This window comes from Oryzias latipes, chromosome 18, assembly GCF_002234675.1.
Source record: "Oryzias latipes chromosome 18, ASM223467v1".
Lineage (NCBI taxonomy): Eukaryota > Metazoa > Chordata > Actinopteri > Beloniformes > Adrianichthyidae > Oryzias > Oryzias latipes.
Window position 1 is genome coordinate 2,747,209 of NC_019876.2, and position 20,008 is coordinate 2,767,216.

At 41.4% G+C, this 20,008-nt stretch overlaps 2 protein-coding genes across 6 annotated transcripts; one reads left to right on the forward strand and one right to left on the reverse strand.

The window, feature by feature from the left end:
- The first annotated feature begins 707 nt into the window (after positions 1–707).
- On the forward strand, positions 708–7,154 carry LOC101156393 (acidic leucine-rich nuclear phosphoprotein 32 family member B). Its single transcript, XM_011473402.3, has 7 exons — positions 708–873; positions 3,648–3,797; positions 3,884–4,006; positions 4,945–5,131; positions 5,208–5,305; positions 6,207–6,276; positions 6,379–7,154. Exons 1-7 carry the CDS (start codon positions 820–822, stop codon positions 6,450–6,452), a joined length of 756 nt encoding a protein of 251 aa, XP_011471704.1. The 5' UTR covers positions 708–819; the 3' UTR covers positions 6,453–7,154.
- Positions 7,065–17,773, reverse strand: LOC101156152 (coronin-2A). Of its 5 annotated transcripts, XM_020701911.2 has the most exons (13): positions 15,540–17,773; positions 13,316–13,516; positions 13,040–13,156; positions 12,758–12,907; positions 12,023–12,223; positions 11,827–11,943; positions 11,403–11,507; positions 11,169–11,265; positions 9,767–9,882; positions 9,599–9,689; positions 9,359–9,507; positions 8,338–8,484; positions 7,065–8,263 (listed from the first exon to the last, which is right to left on the reverse strand). In XM_020701911.2, exons 1-13 carry the CDS (start codon positions 15,771–15,773, stop codon positions 8,099–8,101), a joined length of 1,890 nt encoding a protein of 629 aa, XP_020557570.1. In that variant the 5' UTR covers positions 15,774–17,773; the 3' UTR covers positions 7,065–8,098. The 5 variants fall into 5 exon arrangements, with proteins under 5 accessions (XP_020557570.1, XP_023821887.1, XP_020557571.1 ...); XM_020701910.2 differs by having other exon boundaries at positions 7,068–8,102; positions 8,195–8,263; positions 11,169–11,507; positions 11,827–12,223; XM_023966119.1 differs by having other exon boundaries at positions 11,169–11,507; positions 11,827–12,223.
- Between the last annotated feature and the right edge of the window lie 2,235 nt (positions 17,774–20,008).

The window sequence follows — 20,008 nt, forward strand, 5'->3', positions numbered from 1 at the left end:
GCACACCGCCGTTTCCCTCCTTTTAAAAGTCTAAGCATGATGCCTTCACGAGGTCTCGGAAAACATTGTACGTTACTTTAGCGAAGACAGGAAACGTGCACTAAAATAAAATATACGAATAGATCTACGTATTCATGTTACAGAACGCAGGTTTTACGAAAGTTTCAGTTTAAATAGTTTTGTTGCAGTTAAATAATGAAAGGAGGAACGTCATACTAAGATTAACACATTTTAAAAATCAAACTAAGTAAAAGTGTACAAATATAAAGATTAATTTTGCACACTTATCCAGTTTTACCCAAGTTCAAAAGACGTTTCTGTAACCATAAAAAAATAATTCCATTATTATTTTTTACAGATATATTTCGAAATTCAGATCTTTTTTAAAGCAAGTGAAAGCGACAAACGACTTGACCCACTTTCTACACACGCTTTGAGAACGCTTCAGTTCGCAGTAAAGCCGGGAGGAGAAACGCAGAACAGCGAAAACAGGAAGTCCTTTCAAAATAAACGTCTTCGGCCAAACTGTTCGGAAAAATGTAAATTTCACTCTGTCTTTAAAAGAAACTATCACGAATAAAGACAGTGCGTACTTCGTGAGTTAAATTTGATTTACAATTTTATGTTTAATAATATTAATTGTGATGAAATTTCTATATTCCTCCTCCAGAGTGTTTATTTTGGTAATCTTGTCCGGAAGTGCGTCATTCATAGCTTTGCTAACTTCACTGGAGTGCAGCGTGTTGATGTAGGAGAGGATCTCGGAGAAACAAGTTTTTCGCGTGGCGGACACTCAAACTCGAGCGGAAAACAGAGAAAATGGACATGAACAAGAGGGTTTCGTTAGAGCTGAGGCACCGGTCGCCATCAGAGGTGAGCATTGCGGCCTGTTTTTGGGATTTTTAGCAGCATTTCCTCGGTGTAAACTTGACCGGCAGGAGGAGGAGGGCTGGCGAGCACATGGCGGCGTTATCACAGCGGGTTGGAAAAGTGTAGAAATGTCTATAAAAAGCTCCTTTTCAATTGATTGTTTGGTTTCAGGGGATTTAATTTGCGTCCAGATTGACGCTTCCTTTAACTTCAAAGGCGATATTTCTGATGGCGCGTTTCTCTAACAAAAAAACAACCGTTTTGAATTTTTTTTCTACGTTCCCGCTTACGTCCCATTTCCTGTCGGAAACAAATCGAGGTTTCTGTGTGTGTATGGTTCACTTTTTGCGATCGGATGCTCAGATATTTGCGTAAAAACGACTTAAACGTAGTTTTTTCCACTTTAGAAACCCACAGTAACATTCGCGTCTGTCGGGGCCTGGCTATTACCTGGTTTCTGTTCCATGTTCGGCATAATTTTATGCTGCAGTTCTTTGATTTGTAATTTTTTTTAAACACCCCAACAAAGCAAAATGACACTATCTATCTTTTCAATAGGACATATATAAACCTCAAACCGAGTTGTACTTTGACCCAACAATATAATGTTAAAATAATGTTCCACACTTGTTTGTCTTAAATTATATAATCTGGATATTTACATCATTTTGGAAATCCTCTGATGAAGTATCTGCTCTTTATAAAAGAAACACACTTGAATTTTAAATTTCCGTATGGTGCCAGGAAATAGACGGGCCCGCTGTTCATGACTTGCTAACTGAGGCTAGCTAGCGCGCGTGAGCTAGTTTTAAAGAAAAGCCTTCGCGTGGTTTTTACCGTTACTCTTTTCAGTAGTGAAACCATGTCCTTAATTAAAAAAAACTGTGATTATGGTCTAGTGGGGTAATCCCTGCGCTGCCACGCTGGTGGGAAGCGGCGGTTGCGGGGACAAGAGGCACGCCGCTAACGCAGGAGCGTCACGTGGTTCGGGAGTTTACAAACAGAACGCGGATCCGTCCCAATACGAAACCCCGAGGAGCCTTTTCCACCGGACTCATCTTTTTATGACCTCGTAACTAAAGGTCTTGTTTGGTCTATGAACCGATGACCGTAACCCCCTGAGACTCGGTGAAACTGTGGGGGAATTCTCATAAAAGAGGACCCAGACCGGCAGAAGAAGAGAGTGTCAGATCAATTTTATTATTATTAGGAGGGAAATGTAGATGTAGTAGCAGCACCACAGAAAAAGATAAGAGATAGAATAAATACAAAACACGAAATATACAAGGAAGAAAAGAAAAATCAACAGGCGGGGGAAAAATCATGTGCACTCCAAGGAATGTTACCAGATAACTTTATTTTGAAAGGTTAAACACCATTTGAACAGTCTTTGGGTGTTTCTGTGTTCATCCTAAACCAACAAGCTGTTTCGCCTCCATAACTGCAGGGAATTGTGGGATATTAAATTTTTCTCTTTTCAGTGTAATGCTTTGATGTTTAAAGAAAAAACATTATTGATAAATATGTGATATTATAAATGGAGCAGAATAATTGTAATTATCAGACATAAACTGTTTCTTTTCCCCATCAATAAAAAGTGATTTATAAATGTGTTGAGAAATCCTGTGAGGGGTCGCCGTTACAATTGAGACGGGAAAGATTTTATGCCTGATGCCCTTCCTGACACAACCCTGTATTTAATCGGTCCCCCAAAATTAAAAAAAATACTTGTTTTTTAAGGTCATTATTGTTATGTTTTTAAACATGTTGGTGTTTTGGTTGGGACTGTTCATCCAGATCTGGTGTTTAGATGCTGAAGGAGATTTAAAAACACAAAGAAACCTCCTTTCATTGCTGCTAGTTTTATTTTGAAGGGCTGTTTTTAAGGAACCCCTTCATCAATGGAGGACCAGAGGTTCAGACAAACCCCAGCATGAGTTTTAAGACTCCCCAATGTCTCACGGGGGAGGATGTCCTGGCCGCATAGGAGGGGCGCCGTTAAAAGCCATAAAAGACTGTACCACCGGTGGGGGTGGGGGTCCGTCTCATTAGCATCATATAGAAACCAACCAGACTTGATGATTTGTTCTAAAACAGTTTTTTTCTGTTTGTTATTAAAGTTTTTATGTAAATAAAATAAAATGCAGGAGAAATAGTTTCATCCACGCGTTACTCTCTTCCATTTTGTGAACCAACCCACTTTTCTTCATTTGGTTTAGTTATTATGTCTAAAACAAATGACTGAGCCCCCCCAGTCTGCACCGTGAGGGTAAAGGGAGGGGGCAGAACTGAATTTTACCTGAGACCGCTGAAATCTCAAACTTCATCTTCAAGAATAAAATACCAGTATCTTCTAGTGTCGCTATTTCACAATAAAAGCTTCAAATCAAAAGATATTTTCCGTTGTCGCCCCCCCCCCCCCCCCCCCCCCCGTGAGCTTTTTACAGCGTTGAACACATGGAAGATACCAAAAAGTCTGGTTTATAATACTATGTTTACTTCTTTTATCATCAGTCAGTATAAATTATTTAAAAGCTAAAAGTCAAACAAGGGGAAATGCATCTTCTGCTCTAATTCATAATTTAATGAAGAATCTGAACAAATGTTAACTTTTTTATGTTCTCTTCTTCTTTAAAGCTTTTCTGTTTAGTGACTCGGTTCAGGAAAACACGAGTTGATCTGTGCAGCTTCTTTGAACGTCCTCCAGCTCACAGGATGACACTGTTTCTCTGGTGTTTGTTGATGCAGTAGACGGGTTCTGTGTTTGGTCTCGTCAGGTCCATGAGCTGGTTCTGGACAACTGCCGCTCCGGCGACGGGAAGATGGAGGGGATCACGGAGGAGTTCTCCAACCTGGAGGTGCTCAGCCTCATCAACGTGGGTCTGACCAGTATGGCGGGAATCCCCAAACTGGACAAACTGAAAAAGGTCGGTCCGGCTCCCTGGGGCGGGCGGGTTCGGTTCTGGTCGATCATCACCAGAGCAAAGGCTGATGGTCCGTCTGTCTTCTGCAGCTGGAGCTGAGCGACAACAGGATATCGGGAGGGTTGGAGGTTCTGGCGGAGCGGCTGGTCAACCTGACGCACCTCAACCTGAGCGGGAACAAGTTCAAAGACATCAGCACGCTGGAGCCGCTGGTGGGTGGAGCTTAATGTGCAGATGTGCTGCTGTGACGGACGGCATGTAGTTGAATGAAGCCGTAAAAACAGGAGGCAGGTTCAACAGGTATTTAAAGGAAGGAGATACAAAGCAGTAAACCTGTAGAGACTCGTTGAACCACAAACGTGCAAACATGAATTTGTTGGAGTGAGTACCGGTTCACACCAGCAGGGGGCGCAGTTGCCCCACAAACAGCATCATCAAAGTCAGCTTTATTGTCAAATATGCTGCATAAAGAAGACCTACAGCACAGATGAAATGACTGTCCTCCACCCCCACACTGTAAATAAACTAAATAATAAAACAACAGTTATAATGAGAAGAAGAACAGTAATCTAAATAGTGCAACAGAGCAATGAGATGTTTAAAGTGACACCAATGCTAAGAGCAGTAAGTAGATGAGTCTTTGGTGAAGAGGATGTTCTGAACATGAGTGAAAGTCTTCAGTGTGAGTTTGTAGCAAGTGGGGGTGGGGGGTGAGTTTCCTTATCTCCTGGTGGAGGAACCCGTCCTGGTGTCTGCTGGTTCTGGTCTGGAGGCGCAGCGGTCTCCTCCATGATGGCAGCAGAACAGAAGTGTTTGGTGTTGAAATGGGCTGCAAACGCTACAGAGCACTGTTTTAGGGGGAAACACAACCACTAAAAATGCCTTTTTCTGAGAAATTTTATTCTGAAACATAAATTTATTTTGGATTTGCTCAGTTATTTGAAATGGATTTTTAATTTTTCTGTTAGCTTTTTTAGAAACAAAAGTTTCCAAGTTTCAATTTATTGATATGTTATCAGTTTTTTTGTGGTTTTATTGTTTTTAGCAAACACAAAAAGACAAATAGTTTTAATGTGGAGATTTGGCGCCGCCTGCTGGCGCCGTCCATATTGCGGTTTGGTGACCTGACGCGACCCCGTGTGCCCCACAGAAAAAGCTGCCTCAGCTGAAAAGTCTGGACCTGTTCAACTGCGAGGTCACCAACCTGGCCGACTACAGGGACTCCATCTTCAAGCTCCTCCCCCAGCTCACCTACCTGGACGGCTACGACGTCAACGACCGCGAGGCGTCCGACTCTGAAGGCGAGGGAGACGGCGTCGACGATGAGGGCGAAGAAGGTGAGGAGGGCGGGGCAAAGACGCAACGCGGACGATGTTCAGGTTGTTGACGTTTACCTAAATGTTTGCGCCGCAGAGGGGGAGTCGGAAGACTTTGAGGATGAGGAGGAGGAGGACGAGGAAGATGTGGTGGCTGAGGATGATGATGAAGATGACGACAGCGCAGACGATGAGGTTTGTTGTTTTATTTTACGGAGGCGTAAACACTTCTTTAAGAAATGTTTGATCTAAAGAGTTTTATTTGATCTACAGAAAAACTGAAGTTTAGGAAAATGTGATTCCTGAAGTGCAAATAAAGAAAAACGTTCAAACATGACTAAGTTCACAAAATGTGTTTTATTGTGAAAAACCAAGAATGCCAAATTTAGTAGCTTTTTTTCCAATTCATTTTTTATCTTTTTAACTGCTGTTCTTTGCTGCTTCCCACAATTCGCAAACAAAATATCATTATTTTCTTTTAAGTAATATCTATAATTGTTTGACTCGTTTTTCCCTCTAATTGGTTTTTAAAAGTAATTGTTAAAAATTTAATTATTTAAGCTGCACAGCATTTTTCCTTTTTATTCTTTAGAACTTGTAAAAATAATGATTTGAAAAAATACATTTGCATTAAAATCCTTAAAGTTTTTATTTTATATACACAAAAAATGACTATTAGGAAAATATAAATGAAATAAATCATAGAACGCTAATTAAGTACAAAAACATTTAAAATATACTTTATTTATTTTCCAAATTTGTCAGCTTTTATTGTTTTCTCTCAATTTTATTAATTTATGTTTCGGTTTCTGTTAATCGCTGCGACACAATAAAAATAACATGAAATAAAATTGTCTTATGAACTTTGAAATACCTGAAGAATAATTTTTAATCAAACTTTTGTGTCCTTTAAATATTCATTTAGACATTTATTTGCTTTAATTTTACATTTTCAAAACATGTATTCTACATTATTAAGGTTTTATTTAACGAAATAAAGATGTTTAAAAATGTCTTAATGGATAACCGTAATGTTTTTGGAGAAATCTGTATTTAATTTGTATATAAAAGAAATGTTTGTCTGGTTTTCCTGTAGGACGGAGAGGTCAACGGAGATGTGGACAGCGAGGACGAAGACGAGGATGAGGAGGACGAGGATGAGGATGGTGAGTGAGGAAGACCCTGTTTTCCGTTTCCTTAGCAACCAGAGGTTCAGCAGGAAATGATGTCATCTGGGAAAGAAAATCTGATCATCTTTCCGTCTGCAGATGAAGACTCGTCTCCCGTCAAAGGAGAGAAGAGAAAGAGAGACCCTGAAGACGAGGATGAAGAGGAGGACTGAGCTCCACTGGACGCCCACCTGACCTCTGACCCCACCCCCCTCTGGGCTGCATCCCGTCCCCCAGCGCCCCCCCTCACACCTGAACCGAAAAACATTTCAATCTTTTTTTTTTTACAAACATTTAACTAAAAAGAACAAAAAATTAAGACCAAAACGTGACTTTTTTTGTTTGGTAACTATAGAAATTCCCAATTTTTTTTTTTTTTTTCATCTTGATGAAGCAAACATGAAATTTCGGATCAAACTTGAACGCCGCGTCGCCTCAGAACCTTTGGAATCAGAGAAAAACGTTGAAACTTCCCATCTTTTTCTAGTGTTCCCTTTGTTATCGGCACAGATGACGTCATCTTTCCGGATGTTTTTTTGTTTTTGTGCGGTCCAGGTGCGTCTCCCTCCCCTCCCCCCCTCCCCCGCAGCCGTGCGCTCAGGGCAAACTCTGTTCTCTTTGCCAGCAGAGCTTTTTAACGTTTTCCTGTTTGTCTGTTTTCTTGCAGAGGTTATTTTTGTTCAGGTTCATTTGTCTGGAGACTCCGCCCCCCTCCCCCTATCTTTTCTTGTCCCCCCACGCCTTGATTTCTTCAACCTCCAGTTATTTTGTTCACACTGACTTACTTGTTTTTTTTTTTTTTTTTTTACTTTCTGTAAGTTAAATAAAAACATGCGAAAAAGGACTTTGTAAATAAAATCTTAACATTTTGCTTCGCTGGTCTCTGCTTCTTTACACAGTCAGGTGTGATGATGCGTTCAAGGCCCGTGTGTTTTTTTACTCAACACTGAAATATGGCAACACATTAGCAGATGTTTGTTGTTTATGTCTGTCGAGTTGCTAAACAGATCTTTTATTGTCTCGTTTGTTGATTGAATGATTGGTTTATTTCTGGATATTTCTCTTTTTTTTGCAGCTCATGTTATAATACAAACTGACCAATTAGACACCTTAGTAAAAGTAGGCGGAGTCTGTTGGCCTTTCAAAAAGCTAGCTTTTCATTGGCGAGAGTGTTTACCGTGGAAATGTGGACTCCACTGAACTCGGACCGATCGCTGTTTATTGATGATTTCTGGCTCCAACATGGCGCTATCTGATCGCAAAAAAATGGTACCTGAATTGACTTCATTTGGTTGGAGCCGGTATCTGTGGGTGACGCCGCACTCACTCCAGTTCTCATACAGTCATACATTTAGGCTCCGCCCCTGCTTCTAGTTTTTTTTGGGCTTTCCCTTAAATCCAGGCGATGCTGATGGAGGATTTAATAATGTTTGTCAGCTGTAACGCTACAACAATGACAGGTTTTCCTGAGGATGGGGGTCGTCATGGAAACCCGCCACGAATGTGGAGCAGACTCCCGTTGGTGAATGTGGACTTAAATCCCCAAGGAGTCAAACTTCAGGAGCCTTCAGCATGATCTCCATGTTCTTCTCACGGAGGAGCTCGCCGATTAGAGGGCGGAGCCACCTGTTCATGAACAAACAGTAGGAAGGCGGTCCCCAGAGTTCTGCTGTTTATTTCTGCTTCACTGCAAACGGTGGAGACACAGATGTGAGAAGACTCGGTTCCTCCAGGTCCACAGACCAGCAGCAGCTCAGTCAGAAGTTGGCCCTCATGTGGTTCCTGTAGTTCTTGATCTCCAGTTCCAGCTGAAGAATTCTCACCTGCAGACAGAAACACCTGATTGAGCTGGATACAGGGGAAGCAGGATCACCTGCCGGTGGACCTCTGGTTCTGGTTCTGGTGGTGCCGCCACCTCCTTCTGGGTCAACTCCATCCTCAGCTCTCTGATCCGGTCCTGCTGCCTGTAGAACGCCTGCAAGAGCTGAAAGGGAAACGGCGTCAGAGTTTACTGCTCTGGCGCTTTGTGCCGCGGCGTTCTTTGGAAAGCCCTCTGACCTCCTGGTCGCTTGGCGGTGGGGGGGTCTCCAGGGGCTCGCAGCAGTGCGTCCACAGAGGGAGCTGCGTCCCGTCCGGCTGCCACTCTGACAGGTCGTCTTCGGGGTATTTGGCGTCCTGGTAGGACAGCTGCTCCTCCAGGAAGGCCTCGGTGTGAAAACACAAAGGTTTAGCCCCGCCCCCCCAAAGACCACCTTCTGCTTCAAATGTCACTTTTTAGCAATAAAAAGGAAATAAAGACAATAAAATAAATGGATCAAGTCTATTTAAGTTATTGAATTTATTACTAATTTTTTTGTTTTTTGCTTTCAGTTTTCAAATTGAAACATGTTTTTACTGTGAAAACCACTTCGCGTTACATGTTAATGAAAACACTTTGTAATTAATTTCTTAAATCAAACTTTATTTATAAATTAAATAGAAAATTTAATGAAAAAAATTTCTTCTGTGGTTCATTTAATTTTTTCAAACTATTTGTATTTAATGTTTATTCTGTATTTTTTTGTGACTAAGTAAAATTACCAAAAAGCTTAAACTCAAAGTTAAAACTGACCCCAAGTCTCACACCTACAGGAGGGGTGGAACTTTGATACAGACCCTACCACCTTTTAGACTGTCAGTCAGGAAATCCTGTTATTTTGGTTTTTGGCTTCACCCCGCTGTGGGTTTGAACCCTCTGTTTCTGAAATTGACAAACAGGACTGAATTTGGGTTTGATTGTGTGTTTGGGGGGTTACGTTTTCAAAATCAGCTGTTTCATTCATTAGCGTTTAGATTTGGGGCCATTTGATTGGGTGGGTGGACCCAACAACACTCTTTTTGTGGTACCAACAGGTTGTTGAGGTGGGCGGTGTCATGTCTAATGTGGCCGCTCCACTTCACACTGCGCACCCATTCTATTGGACAGAAATGACATTGAGTCTTTTCTGCAGTTTTTCGTTCCTGCATGACCCCACAACTGAATCAGCGGTTGGTTGAGTCCATGACAGAACTGAAACCGCGGACATCCGTGGTGGTCTACCAGCTCTATGATGTCCTGGTCTCCAGTCTCAACAGCAGCAGGCGGAGCCAACATGAACGCAATCGGCCTCAGACGACCGTTGGCGGAGGAGACCTCCGCGTAAGGGTTTTCTGGTTTGATCTCAGGATTGAGGGACATCAACACTGGATCTGAGGAGAGGTTGAGACTGGTGTCACACTGTACCACAGCACCATCTGCAGATGAATCCATCAGCAGGTTGGGTGTATCGTGGTCACAGACCCCTGTTGATCCCCAGGAGCCACTCCCTTGCCGTCACAGCCGCATGGTTTCCAGCCGTCGGCGGGTAAAGATCCTCCTGGAAAACCTCTGACTGGAAAAGCAGGACAGACCGTGAACATCTGACGTTCTGTCTTCTTCATTAGAAGTGGAGGGCAAGACCGTCTCAACCTTTTTTCGTGGCACGATCATGGACAGTGGCCCCACCAGGTCTTTAACAGCAATCAGTCGGTAGAACCGGAAGACCTCGCACCCCATCACGTCCAGGCCGCGTTTGGGCATCACTCCTGCAGTCGCGTCGGACATGAAAGGCAGAAAACATCAAGTGATACACACGCTCAGATCCCTGAGGAACCACTCAGACTCCGTGTTCAGGGGGTGACGGTTCAGCCCATATGTGGGCCACTTCCTGACCACTTCTAACTAGGGATGGGTACCAAAACTTGGATGAAGGGGCTTCGTTTCAGACACGTCAATCCCTTTCATTCTAATCAGTTTTCCTGTACTATTCTAGCCATTCATTTTATCTCTCTAGTGATGGTGGGCGGGCTCATATCAGAATGGACGTGGCCATGAGGGTGGACAGAGTCAAAGTGAGCAAAGGTTAGGATTTAAAGGAAAAGATGCCAATTTTAGTAACAAGTTCTCCAAAGTGTTCCTGACCAGAAGAGGTGCTCTCCTTCATGCTGTTACGCTGCTTCATCACACATCAGTGTTTATGGAAAAAACTGGAGGGATTTGTTTTCATTTTTTTAAGCAGCTTTTACGCACCAGAACCGTTTCAAAAGAACCAGTTTGGCACCGGAACAGGATAAAATCCAAAAGGTACCATCCCTACTTCAAACAAATACGTTCCTTCATTTTTACCACATTTTCATTCTAAACCCCAGAGCCCCATGTGACAACAAAAAGACCACGCCCCCATTTGGGGCAGAGCTTAAATATAAAAAGGAAAAATATAAAACATTTTAGGTCAAATTACATGTTTAAAAGCTGAAAAAATTAAATATTAATAGATTAAAAGTTAATTACTTAATTCTGAATTAGCTTAAATAGTTATACAGCAACACAAAATGGATTCAGAGAGAAATGCAAAACTAGAAATGTCAAATGAATCCTGAATGAGCTGAAAAATGGTGTTTCCAAGTAATCAATAAAAATGCCAAAAGAATCAGTACATTTAGTTAAACAAGAAAAAAAATATATAAAAAGAATTTAAAATGGGGTCAATAGTAAAATCTACCAAATTAAAAGCTTAAAATTGAATAATTTATCTTATAATCTTATAACTGTAAAGAAACAAAAACCAAGATAAATTGAAGCAAAAGAGATCCAGTTCTGAACATCTGCTGAGGTTCTTTTCTCACAAAAATAACAGAGGTTTGAAGGATGAAAGGAGGTTTTTTCAAAGAGAGCAGAACCTCTAGGAATAAAAACAGAACATTTAGAGCCTCCATCTCCTAAAGAAGCTGAACATTTAGATCCCTGATTGGTTGATAGTTCAGACGTTGGTCATCAGAGTTATTGGAAAAGTGTTGCAGAAATCTCTGTGATGGACGGGTGCGGTTCTGACCCAGGCCTTTCTGCGGCAGCACGGATCGGTACTCGTTCAGGAAGCTGATGAAGGGTTTCTCTGCGCTCAGCTCATAGAAGCGGATGTTCCCGTCTCCCTGAACACAGACAAAGACCAGAGAAAAACTGCTCACTTTCAGCCATGAACGTCTTTCACCCCATTCCCTTTGCAGGTACAGTCTTTGACAAATAAACGTAATGTGTGCAGAGAAAGTGTAGACATGGTTGCAGTGACCTTTCCAGCCAGGTAGAGCATGTGTGTGTCTGGGTCGTAGAAAGGGAAGAGGACTCCTGCAGATCCGTCTAGATCTTCCTCGTATAAAGGCTCTGATAAATCCTCCTGCACACAAAGAAAAACGTTCAGCTACTGCTGTAAAAAATCTATTTATTTAACCAGAAAAATCCCTCTGAGATCCACAGATGTCTTTGTTAAAGGCCACGAGTCAGATTACAACCCAACCAAAGACATTTCATTGGAGTAATACCATACAAAATATGGAGAACGGTCAAATGTCAATGATTTTACTTCCAAGTCCTTCAAAAAAGCATCAAACCAGTGTTGTGAGATGTGTTAGATAAACTGCCCTTTGCAGAGAATTCCATGTGTCAAACCCCATGATCAGAGGTCAAAGTGGAATATATAGAGGAAGGGGTCTTACTGCATCCCAGAGGACCATCTGTCTGTGCCTCCATGAGGAACTCCCCGTGGACAGGAGCATCTTCAACCCGTTGATGTACAAAACCTTGTTGGCGCGGTGGGACTTCCAGCTGGACACCTGCAGAGGCAGAAACGTCTGCAGAACAGCTCCCCCAAGAGGACAAACACAGAAACAAACACTCCTCAGATTCCAGCACCTGGAGAATCTTTCCCGCCCGCGGATCCAGGACTCGAACTCGTCTGTCCTTGGACGTGACCGCCAGTCTGCTGCCATCACTGTTGAAGCTGACGGACAGCAGCAGGGCTTCAGAGGGGTATCGGTGGTGGACGGGCATCAGGATGACCCGGACTGGATGCAGAATAACTGCGCCAGCCTGAGAGATATCCCAGAGAAGAACCTGACGCATGGAGAGAGCATGGAAGATGATTATCAACGTGTTTTTTAAAGTCTGAGTTGAGCAATCCACACGTTTCCTGTTGACATTTGGTTTATGCAGATGCTGGTTTGACATATTTTTGTATTTCAAAACATTGGTGACTCTCTGATAGTGTAGCCCTTTTTAACAGCCAAAACAAGAAAGAAAAGGAAAAAGATGCCCTTTAAATATCCTTTAAACTCACATAACAATAGTTGATTTAAACAAAGCCTAAACAGTTTATGATATTTAATTTTAAACTCATGTTTTAAAGGGTTTCTTCTTGTATACACATAGTAGAATTTATTTGCTTTTATTTGAGCAAAATAAATCATAACCCAGCAGATATTTTATGCAAAAGTGTAAAAAACGTGTGAAACAAACATCCAAATCCCTTCACTCTGACTTTATACTTTCTTTTTTTAAGTGTGAACTAAACTCCATCATTATATTTATCCCGTTTCCTGAATCCACCTGAATCTCAGCTCAATTTTCAGAGTTACTGTGCCGTCACACCTTGTAGTCGTAGGCGGAGCTAAGCAGTAGATTCTCAGCGGTTGGGTGCCATTCGATGATGGCCACCCTCCTGGAGTGAGCGACCAGGGTCTTCCTGGCTTTGGTGAGGTTCTGCTGGAGACCAAAAGCCGGAATATCCCAGATCTTTACCTGGGTACAACAATGGAATGGATGACATCAGCTAAACTGGCTTAAAAGCTAAAAAATGAAAGCCTTCATTGCATTTAAACCCATAGGTTTAGATCTTGGGATCTGAGATTTTAACATCTAAAAAAAACATACGGTGCAGTCCTCTGAGCACGAGGCGATGCTGTAATCATCAAACGGGTTCCACTTGATGTCCAGAACTCTTCCTCTGTGGCCACACACCCTGGGGTGCTGAGGAACTACTCTGCCCGTCTGAACAGGAGGTTATCATTAGATTTCACTCATTTTAGTAGCAATAAAATCACAAAAATGCATTTATCTGTGATTTTGTTCGGCTTTTAATCACATCTAATCACACTAATATCGGTACGTTTTAGGCCTCTGTTAGGTGAGGAACGTTAGCTTTCATACGTGATGGATTGGCAGGACTAAAAAACACCCTCCCGCTGTGCACTCTGTCACCACGGCGATGAAGCACGGATTGGCTGAGCAGTAGTGGTTGTCGTGGACGCTGTGTGTGATTGGCACCCCGTCGTAGCTGTGCTCCCTGGTGGCAGCTTTCCCGAAGACGTGACGAAACTTTGAGCCTCGGAGAGACGAACACCACGACATCTGGAAGACGGAAACACAAAAAAGTTGTTTACAATGAAGGACTTTGGCCAATCATGAGAACAAAGAAAACTGTAAATTGAAGAGGATAATGATGGGGAAAAGACTGAAAGGGATTAAAACAATAATGTCAGGTGTCAGAGACAAAACAATGTTAGGTCCTTAACAGGGAATGGCTGGCTGTGGGTCCAAAACAAAAAACTGACATTTTGGGCCTCCTATAACATGAAGTACTAGTGGGTACTTCCTATTTGGAAGGTGAGGGGGGAGAGTTAGTGAGTCCAGTTCTCATATACAGTTAATGGTCATGATATCCATCGTGCCAGTGTATGTGTGTGTCTGTTTGTGTTTTTATATACTTATGGGGACCACAGTCAGGAAACATCTAATTTGGACCTTCTGATCCACTGAGACTTTCCAGTCCAGGAGGTTTTCAGAGGTCAGTCTTGTGGCCAAAACTAAAACTGTCTCTCAGTCGTCTCCATCCAGACTATCCTGGAAAATACTGGCTGTTCTGGTGAAATATATATCCCTGTACAAACAGTTGCAGGTCAAAGTGTGTGTGTTTTTGTCTACTTATGGGGACCACAGTCAGGTACCATTCTGGTCCTCGGAGACCTTCAGGTCTAGTCGTTTTTAGAGGTCAGTCTTTTATCAAGGGTCATGGCTAAAACAAAAATCATCTCTGTCATCTACATTCAGACTGCCCTGGAAAAAATAGGCTGTGTCGATGAAATATGTCTCCCTGAACAAACACATAGTAGTGAATATGTGTGTGTTTTTGTGTAAACGTAGGGACCACAGTCAGGTACCGTCTCATTGGGACCTTCTGGAAAATGAAGAGCTTCTGGTCCAGGAGGTTTTCAGAGGTCAGTCTTGTGGCCAAAACTAAAACTGTCTCTCAGTCGTCTCCATCCAGACTATCCTGGAAAATACTGGCTGTTCTGGTGAAATATATATCCCTGTACAAACAGTTGCAGGTCAAAGTGTGTGTGTTTTTGTCTACTTATGGGGACCACAGTCAGGTACCATTCTGGTCCTCGGAGACCTTCAGGTCTAGTCGTTTTTAGAGGTCAGTCTTTTATCAAGGGTCATGGCTAAAACAAAAATCATCTCTCTGTCATCTTGATTCAGACTGCCCTGGAAAAAATAGGCTGTGTCGATGAAATATGTCTCCCTGAACAAACACATAGTAGTGAATATGTGTGTGTTTTTGTGTAAACGTAGGGACCACAGTCAGGTACCGTCTCATTGGGACCTTCTGGAAAATGAAGAGCTTCTGGTCCAGGAGGTTTTCAGAGGTCAGTCTTGTGGCTAAAACTAAAATCGTCTCTCAGTCTTCTCAATCCAGACTGTCCTGGAAAACAATTGGCTGTTCTGCTGAAATGTATATCTCTGAACAAACACATGGAGGTAAAAGTGGGTGTGTTTTTGTGTGCATGTGTGCACCAGACCATAATCTCATAATTGTGTTGTGGAACGCCAGTGGCTGCATTATCTGCTCTAATCAATAATGCAATCAGTTGCCTTTTAAAATCATATCAATAATACATAGTCCCAGGTAACTTTGTTTTTGCTGACACATATTTGGAATATTCAACTTAACCAATAAGACAAAAGTTTTATGTGTTTTTTTAATTTTGCTGTATCTCTCAAAAACAACCTATGCTTACTACACACCTAAAATGTTTTCATTTTTGATGTTTTTGATTTAATTCTTTCTTTTTTCATTAGGGTTAGGGTTAGTTGCATAAAAATATTATTTGAACAATGCAAAGTATAGAATGAAGTAAATTAGGATCCTCAGATTTAAAGGACCCGATGAGCTAAAACACAGAAAATGAGTCCAGTGGAAAAAACTTGTAAAAGTTTAAGGGTTCTGGTTTGTGTAAATGCATCCAGTTGTTGATATTTATGGTTTCATGGCTGAAACAACTGGAGTCTTGAATTAACAAATGAACTTACATTGATTATCTCTGAATGTAACTTTAAAAACACTCATTTAAAAGAAATCTTTGTTTCTTACCTTAGGTAATGATATGTGATGAGGCGTTAGTGTCCACCCTTCAGGCAGACCAGTGGTTGTGCCTCTGAGCGTCCTCTTGCATGAACCTTTGAGCTTCTCTGACTTTGTTTCTGTGTTCCCTCTTGATCCATGACGTCTGGCCTCTGCTTCCACATTAGTGGAGCCGTTTATGCACGGCTGCTCGCACACAAATGCCCCCCGACAAGATGATACCGCTGCAGCACACACGTGCATTTACATGCAAATGAAGCTACAGGGGGAGTCACGGGTGTCATTGAAAGGGAGTCCTTTGGAAAGCACAAGTGATTTAGAGAAAAAGATCTCCTTTAAATTCCCTCTAGTGTCTAATCTTCTACAATACATATTAAAGCTGCACGGGTCTACAGTACTGAAAAAAAAGTTTCTTGTTATTTTATTAATGTTTAGTGAGAGAAAGTGGAAGATTTTCAACTTAAAAGACTGTCTGAAAAAAAGTTCACAGGAAAAATCAGTAAGGAACAGTTTTCTATAAAAGAGAGATTTTTCAAAAGCAAACCTAAAAAAAGAGTTATTGTACTAATGAACAACTAGTGAAAAAAGAAAAAACAACTTCCAAACAAACGTAAAAAAGGTTTAACTGAGTGTTATTGGCCTTACTTTTAAAGTTTTAATTAGTTTTCCAACCTCTCATTTATGTTGTCTAAAAGTTTCCCTTGAAGTGATTAGGAATCGAACTCCTGGTTTGCAGGTGAACTGACTTCACTTCAGTTACCTGAGCTTTCAATCCAACTACAAAGAGGAAGAGGTGAACGTTTGCCCTTTTTCTGCTGTCATCTCTGCTGCCTCAAGTGGTCAACCTACGGTGGCCCTGTAGTCCAAACCACACCAACAAATCCCTCAATGCAAAAACACATTTAAGATCACAGCAACAATTAAAAAGCAAAACAAATAATTAAAATAACAACATGTTAGATACAAACTTAAACACCAGAAGGCAAAACACAATTACAAAAATGAAACAAAATAAAAATTAAAAACAAAAATAATTTCCAACTTTTTCAAAATGAAATTAGAAAAAGCAAAACAGAACAAGAAACTGGAAAAGGTAGGACACATGGGACATCGGTGATTGGAAGATGACCTTAGAGTTTCAAAGTCTGAGTTATAAAGATGACCAAAAACACACACGTTCTTTCTTAACATTTTTTTTTTTATTTTTTAACAGAAAAACTGCTTGTAGTAGTTAAGACAGAAGAAAAATATTGAAATCAGGTTTAAAATGCATCAATAATTTTAATTGGAATACAGTATACCTTAAACATTATGTAATTAATCTTTAAATCACACATTAGCTGAGTAAAAATGCATTCTATTGGCAGTAAAGACGTTCTGCTTTTTGCTGCACAGACACAAAAAGTTGTTTAAAGCAGAATTAAAAGGGTCTAAAGACTTTCATGTTAGCTGAACACATAAATGTGGCCTTACTCCTCCAAACAAAGAAAACTGTTCTGAAAAACGTGTCTATGCAAATTAAATCATAGAACATTTAATTCATCAATGCTGCATCACTAGCATTAAGAAAACCTTTGTTTTCATCTGTGTTCTGTCTTTAAAGCCGTTGTGTCCTACAGTAGCAGCAACACACAAGTTTGTCAGTAAAAATTAATATGTTGCCTGGAAATCATCTTTATGAACTCAATCAAATAAACATTTTTTCCTTTCCAATTTTTGCAATTTTCTATGATTCTAGAAAATCTAACATTATAGATGCATGATATACCATGAAGCTAAAAGCAAAGCAATGGGCTAAACACAATGAAAGATTTCAAGTTATTGGACATTGGAACAAAGGCCTCAACAAAGCTGGAAAGTTAGTTACAATCCTGAATTTGAAATGCTGAAGACCTTGTTTATAATTGGCTTTTACATTAAGAATTTGATCAGAAGGATATACAGTCCCCTGTGATCAACAATTACATCTTTGAAGAAAGTACCGTAATTTCTGGACTATAGAGCGCACACGATTACAAGCCGCACCCACCCATTTTCACGTGTTTAACTTCTTTTGAACATACACAAGCCGCGTCAGAGTACAAGCCGCATGCATTAGGCAAGATGGTCATCCTGACAGATCATGTCCTGACTCCCAGACTAAGTGCAATTCATTAGCACATTGTGGGAGGAGACAGCCTTGCCTCAGGCTCATGTATTTGAATACACCCACATCTGCCAAACAGCATGGACCTCTATTTTGTTCACCAGTTCCTCAGTTATGTTTTTTTTATTGTATTTTTCTTACTTTTTTTTTAACTTATTGACAATCTAGGTATCATACATAAAATTACAAACAGTAACCATATAATCAACATTACATCCCTCAGTTATGATGAGGGAATTTACATCCGCGATCCCCCATTTCCCATGAGTCTTAGGGGCTAAAGGCGGGTCTAACCCGGCTCGCCACACTGTTGTATGTGTTTAAGAATGAGCAAGGAGCAGCAGTGGATGGAGGGGCGAACGGAAGAACAGCTCTCCTTCCGCTTGTGTCGCGGCAGCATTATGGGAGTAACAGGGCTGGTTAAAAAAAACCACCAGTAAAAAAAAGCAGCGGCGACTGAAAAGCGCGCGCCTTCACGCGGCACGTACGTCAGAAGTTTCCTTCCACAACAAACACTGTTGCTCTGCGGACGCCTATGCGCTCCGTGCTCGCCCCGCGCGCTCCTTGTCTCCCCTTCCTATCTTCTCCGACACCCCTGGCAAGGGAGGAGCGCTTCGTCCCCATTGCGCCGGTGGACGGAGCGAATCGTGTCTGTGCGGAGCAATCGGACTTAATACTGTACGTTTTGTGGATGAAGGGCGAGGGAGGATGCGTTGTTACGTGTGAGAGCCTTCAGACTGCCATCGGCCCCCCAGCTCAATGTGAATGAGCAGCAGGAGAACATGTCTCCAGCTCACACGGAGGCTGTGAGCTTTTCAAAGCAAAATTACGCTCAGTCCTTAGAAACCGTTAAAAACGATCACGTCAATCTGTGTTTCCAGTCGTATCCCGACAAAATAAAGGCCGGTGTTATTCCCACATATTTACATGCAGCCAAGCTGCAGATGGCAGCTTTTCCCGCATTGATTCATGTTCATCCAGGCTAAATGTTGTTGTTAGCGCCTGTTAGCCTTCACCTAACCGTTCTTCCGGCTTCGTTCTGCCACAAAAAAGCACTGACCACACAGATTAAAAATAAAATGATGAGCGAACAGGCGATTCATAATAACCATAACATAACAATAATAAATGTACGTTTAAAAGATCATCTCGTATATTACGGAGCTGCTAATAGATGGACTAGTGTCACTATGACTCTGATGGAAATTCACTCCTGAGCATGCGCTGTTCTCTCCGTCACGCAGCTGACCGGCTTTTCCAAACCCGTTGGTGATGGTGGATTTTTTCACGCTGCTTTTAACGATTGCTTTTAACTTGAAAGCTGCATCATATTGTAGTGGCGATCACGTGCACGTTGGGTGTAATGGCACCAAAGGATTCTGGGATGCGGCCGGGCATGCGTGTTTCTTTTTGTTGAACCATGACTGAAGTGTTGAAGACCTGAAGTGAGGTCCATGCTGTTTGGCTGCCAAGAGGTGTGTTGAAAAACAAATGACTTGTTGCTTGGTGTTGGATAGAGTATTCAAATCATGCACTGAGTCCGAAAGTACGTACATGGCGGCCGCCAAATAAATCCATAATTTAGCCGCATAACTGACAAAGACGCAGGGCTGTAAGCGCAGGAAAAAAGTACTGGCTTATAGTTCGGAAATTACGGTATTACTTGCAGAACTTGTATCTCCGTATATGAACTAACACGTACCTTTAGAACACATGTGTCAAACTCAAGCCCCGCGGGCCAAATGTGGCCCCTCCATGTCATTTAATGTGATCCGCGAGAGCATAAAAGTTTTTAATGTCTTAGAATATAAAATAAAAATTGTTGTGTATTTATTCATATCTAGGGGGAATCTGACTTAAAATATCGGATTGGGCAGCTATACATTAGGACTTAAACACTGTCCATATAACCTAACCTGACAGAATCAAATGTAGGATTTATGCCAGAGTAACAAGCAAACATGTTTTTTATGCAACTGTAATTGTCACATTAAGAAGTTATAATTAATAAATAATGATTAATGTAACATTAAGGAGTAGTTACATTTATTTTTCATTATATTCAGTTACATGTATAAGTTATATCTTGCCCTTTGAGGACAACCACTATGCTGATGTGGCCCTCAGTAAAAATGAGTTTGACCCCCCTGCTTTACAACAAAAGCCAAAAGCAAAGGTTTTTCAGTTGCAGCTTAAGTAATGGTTTGCTTGATTATTCAAGGCATTATAATAGTAATTGTAGTAATAGTAGTAGTAAAAATCATCATCGTCAGTTGGTCTTTCTATGGGTTTCAGCTCAATGGGATGGGTTGAATTAAGTTGACTGAAGGTT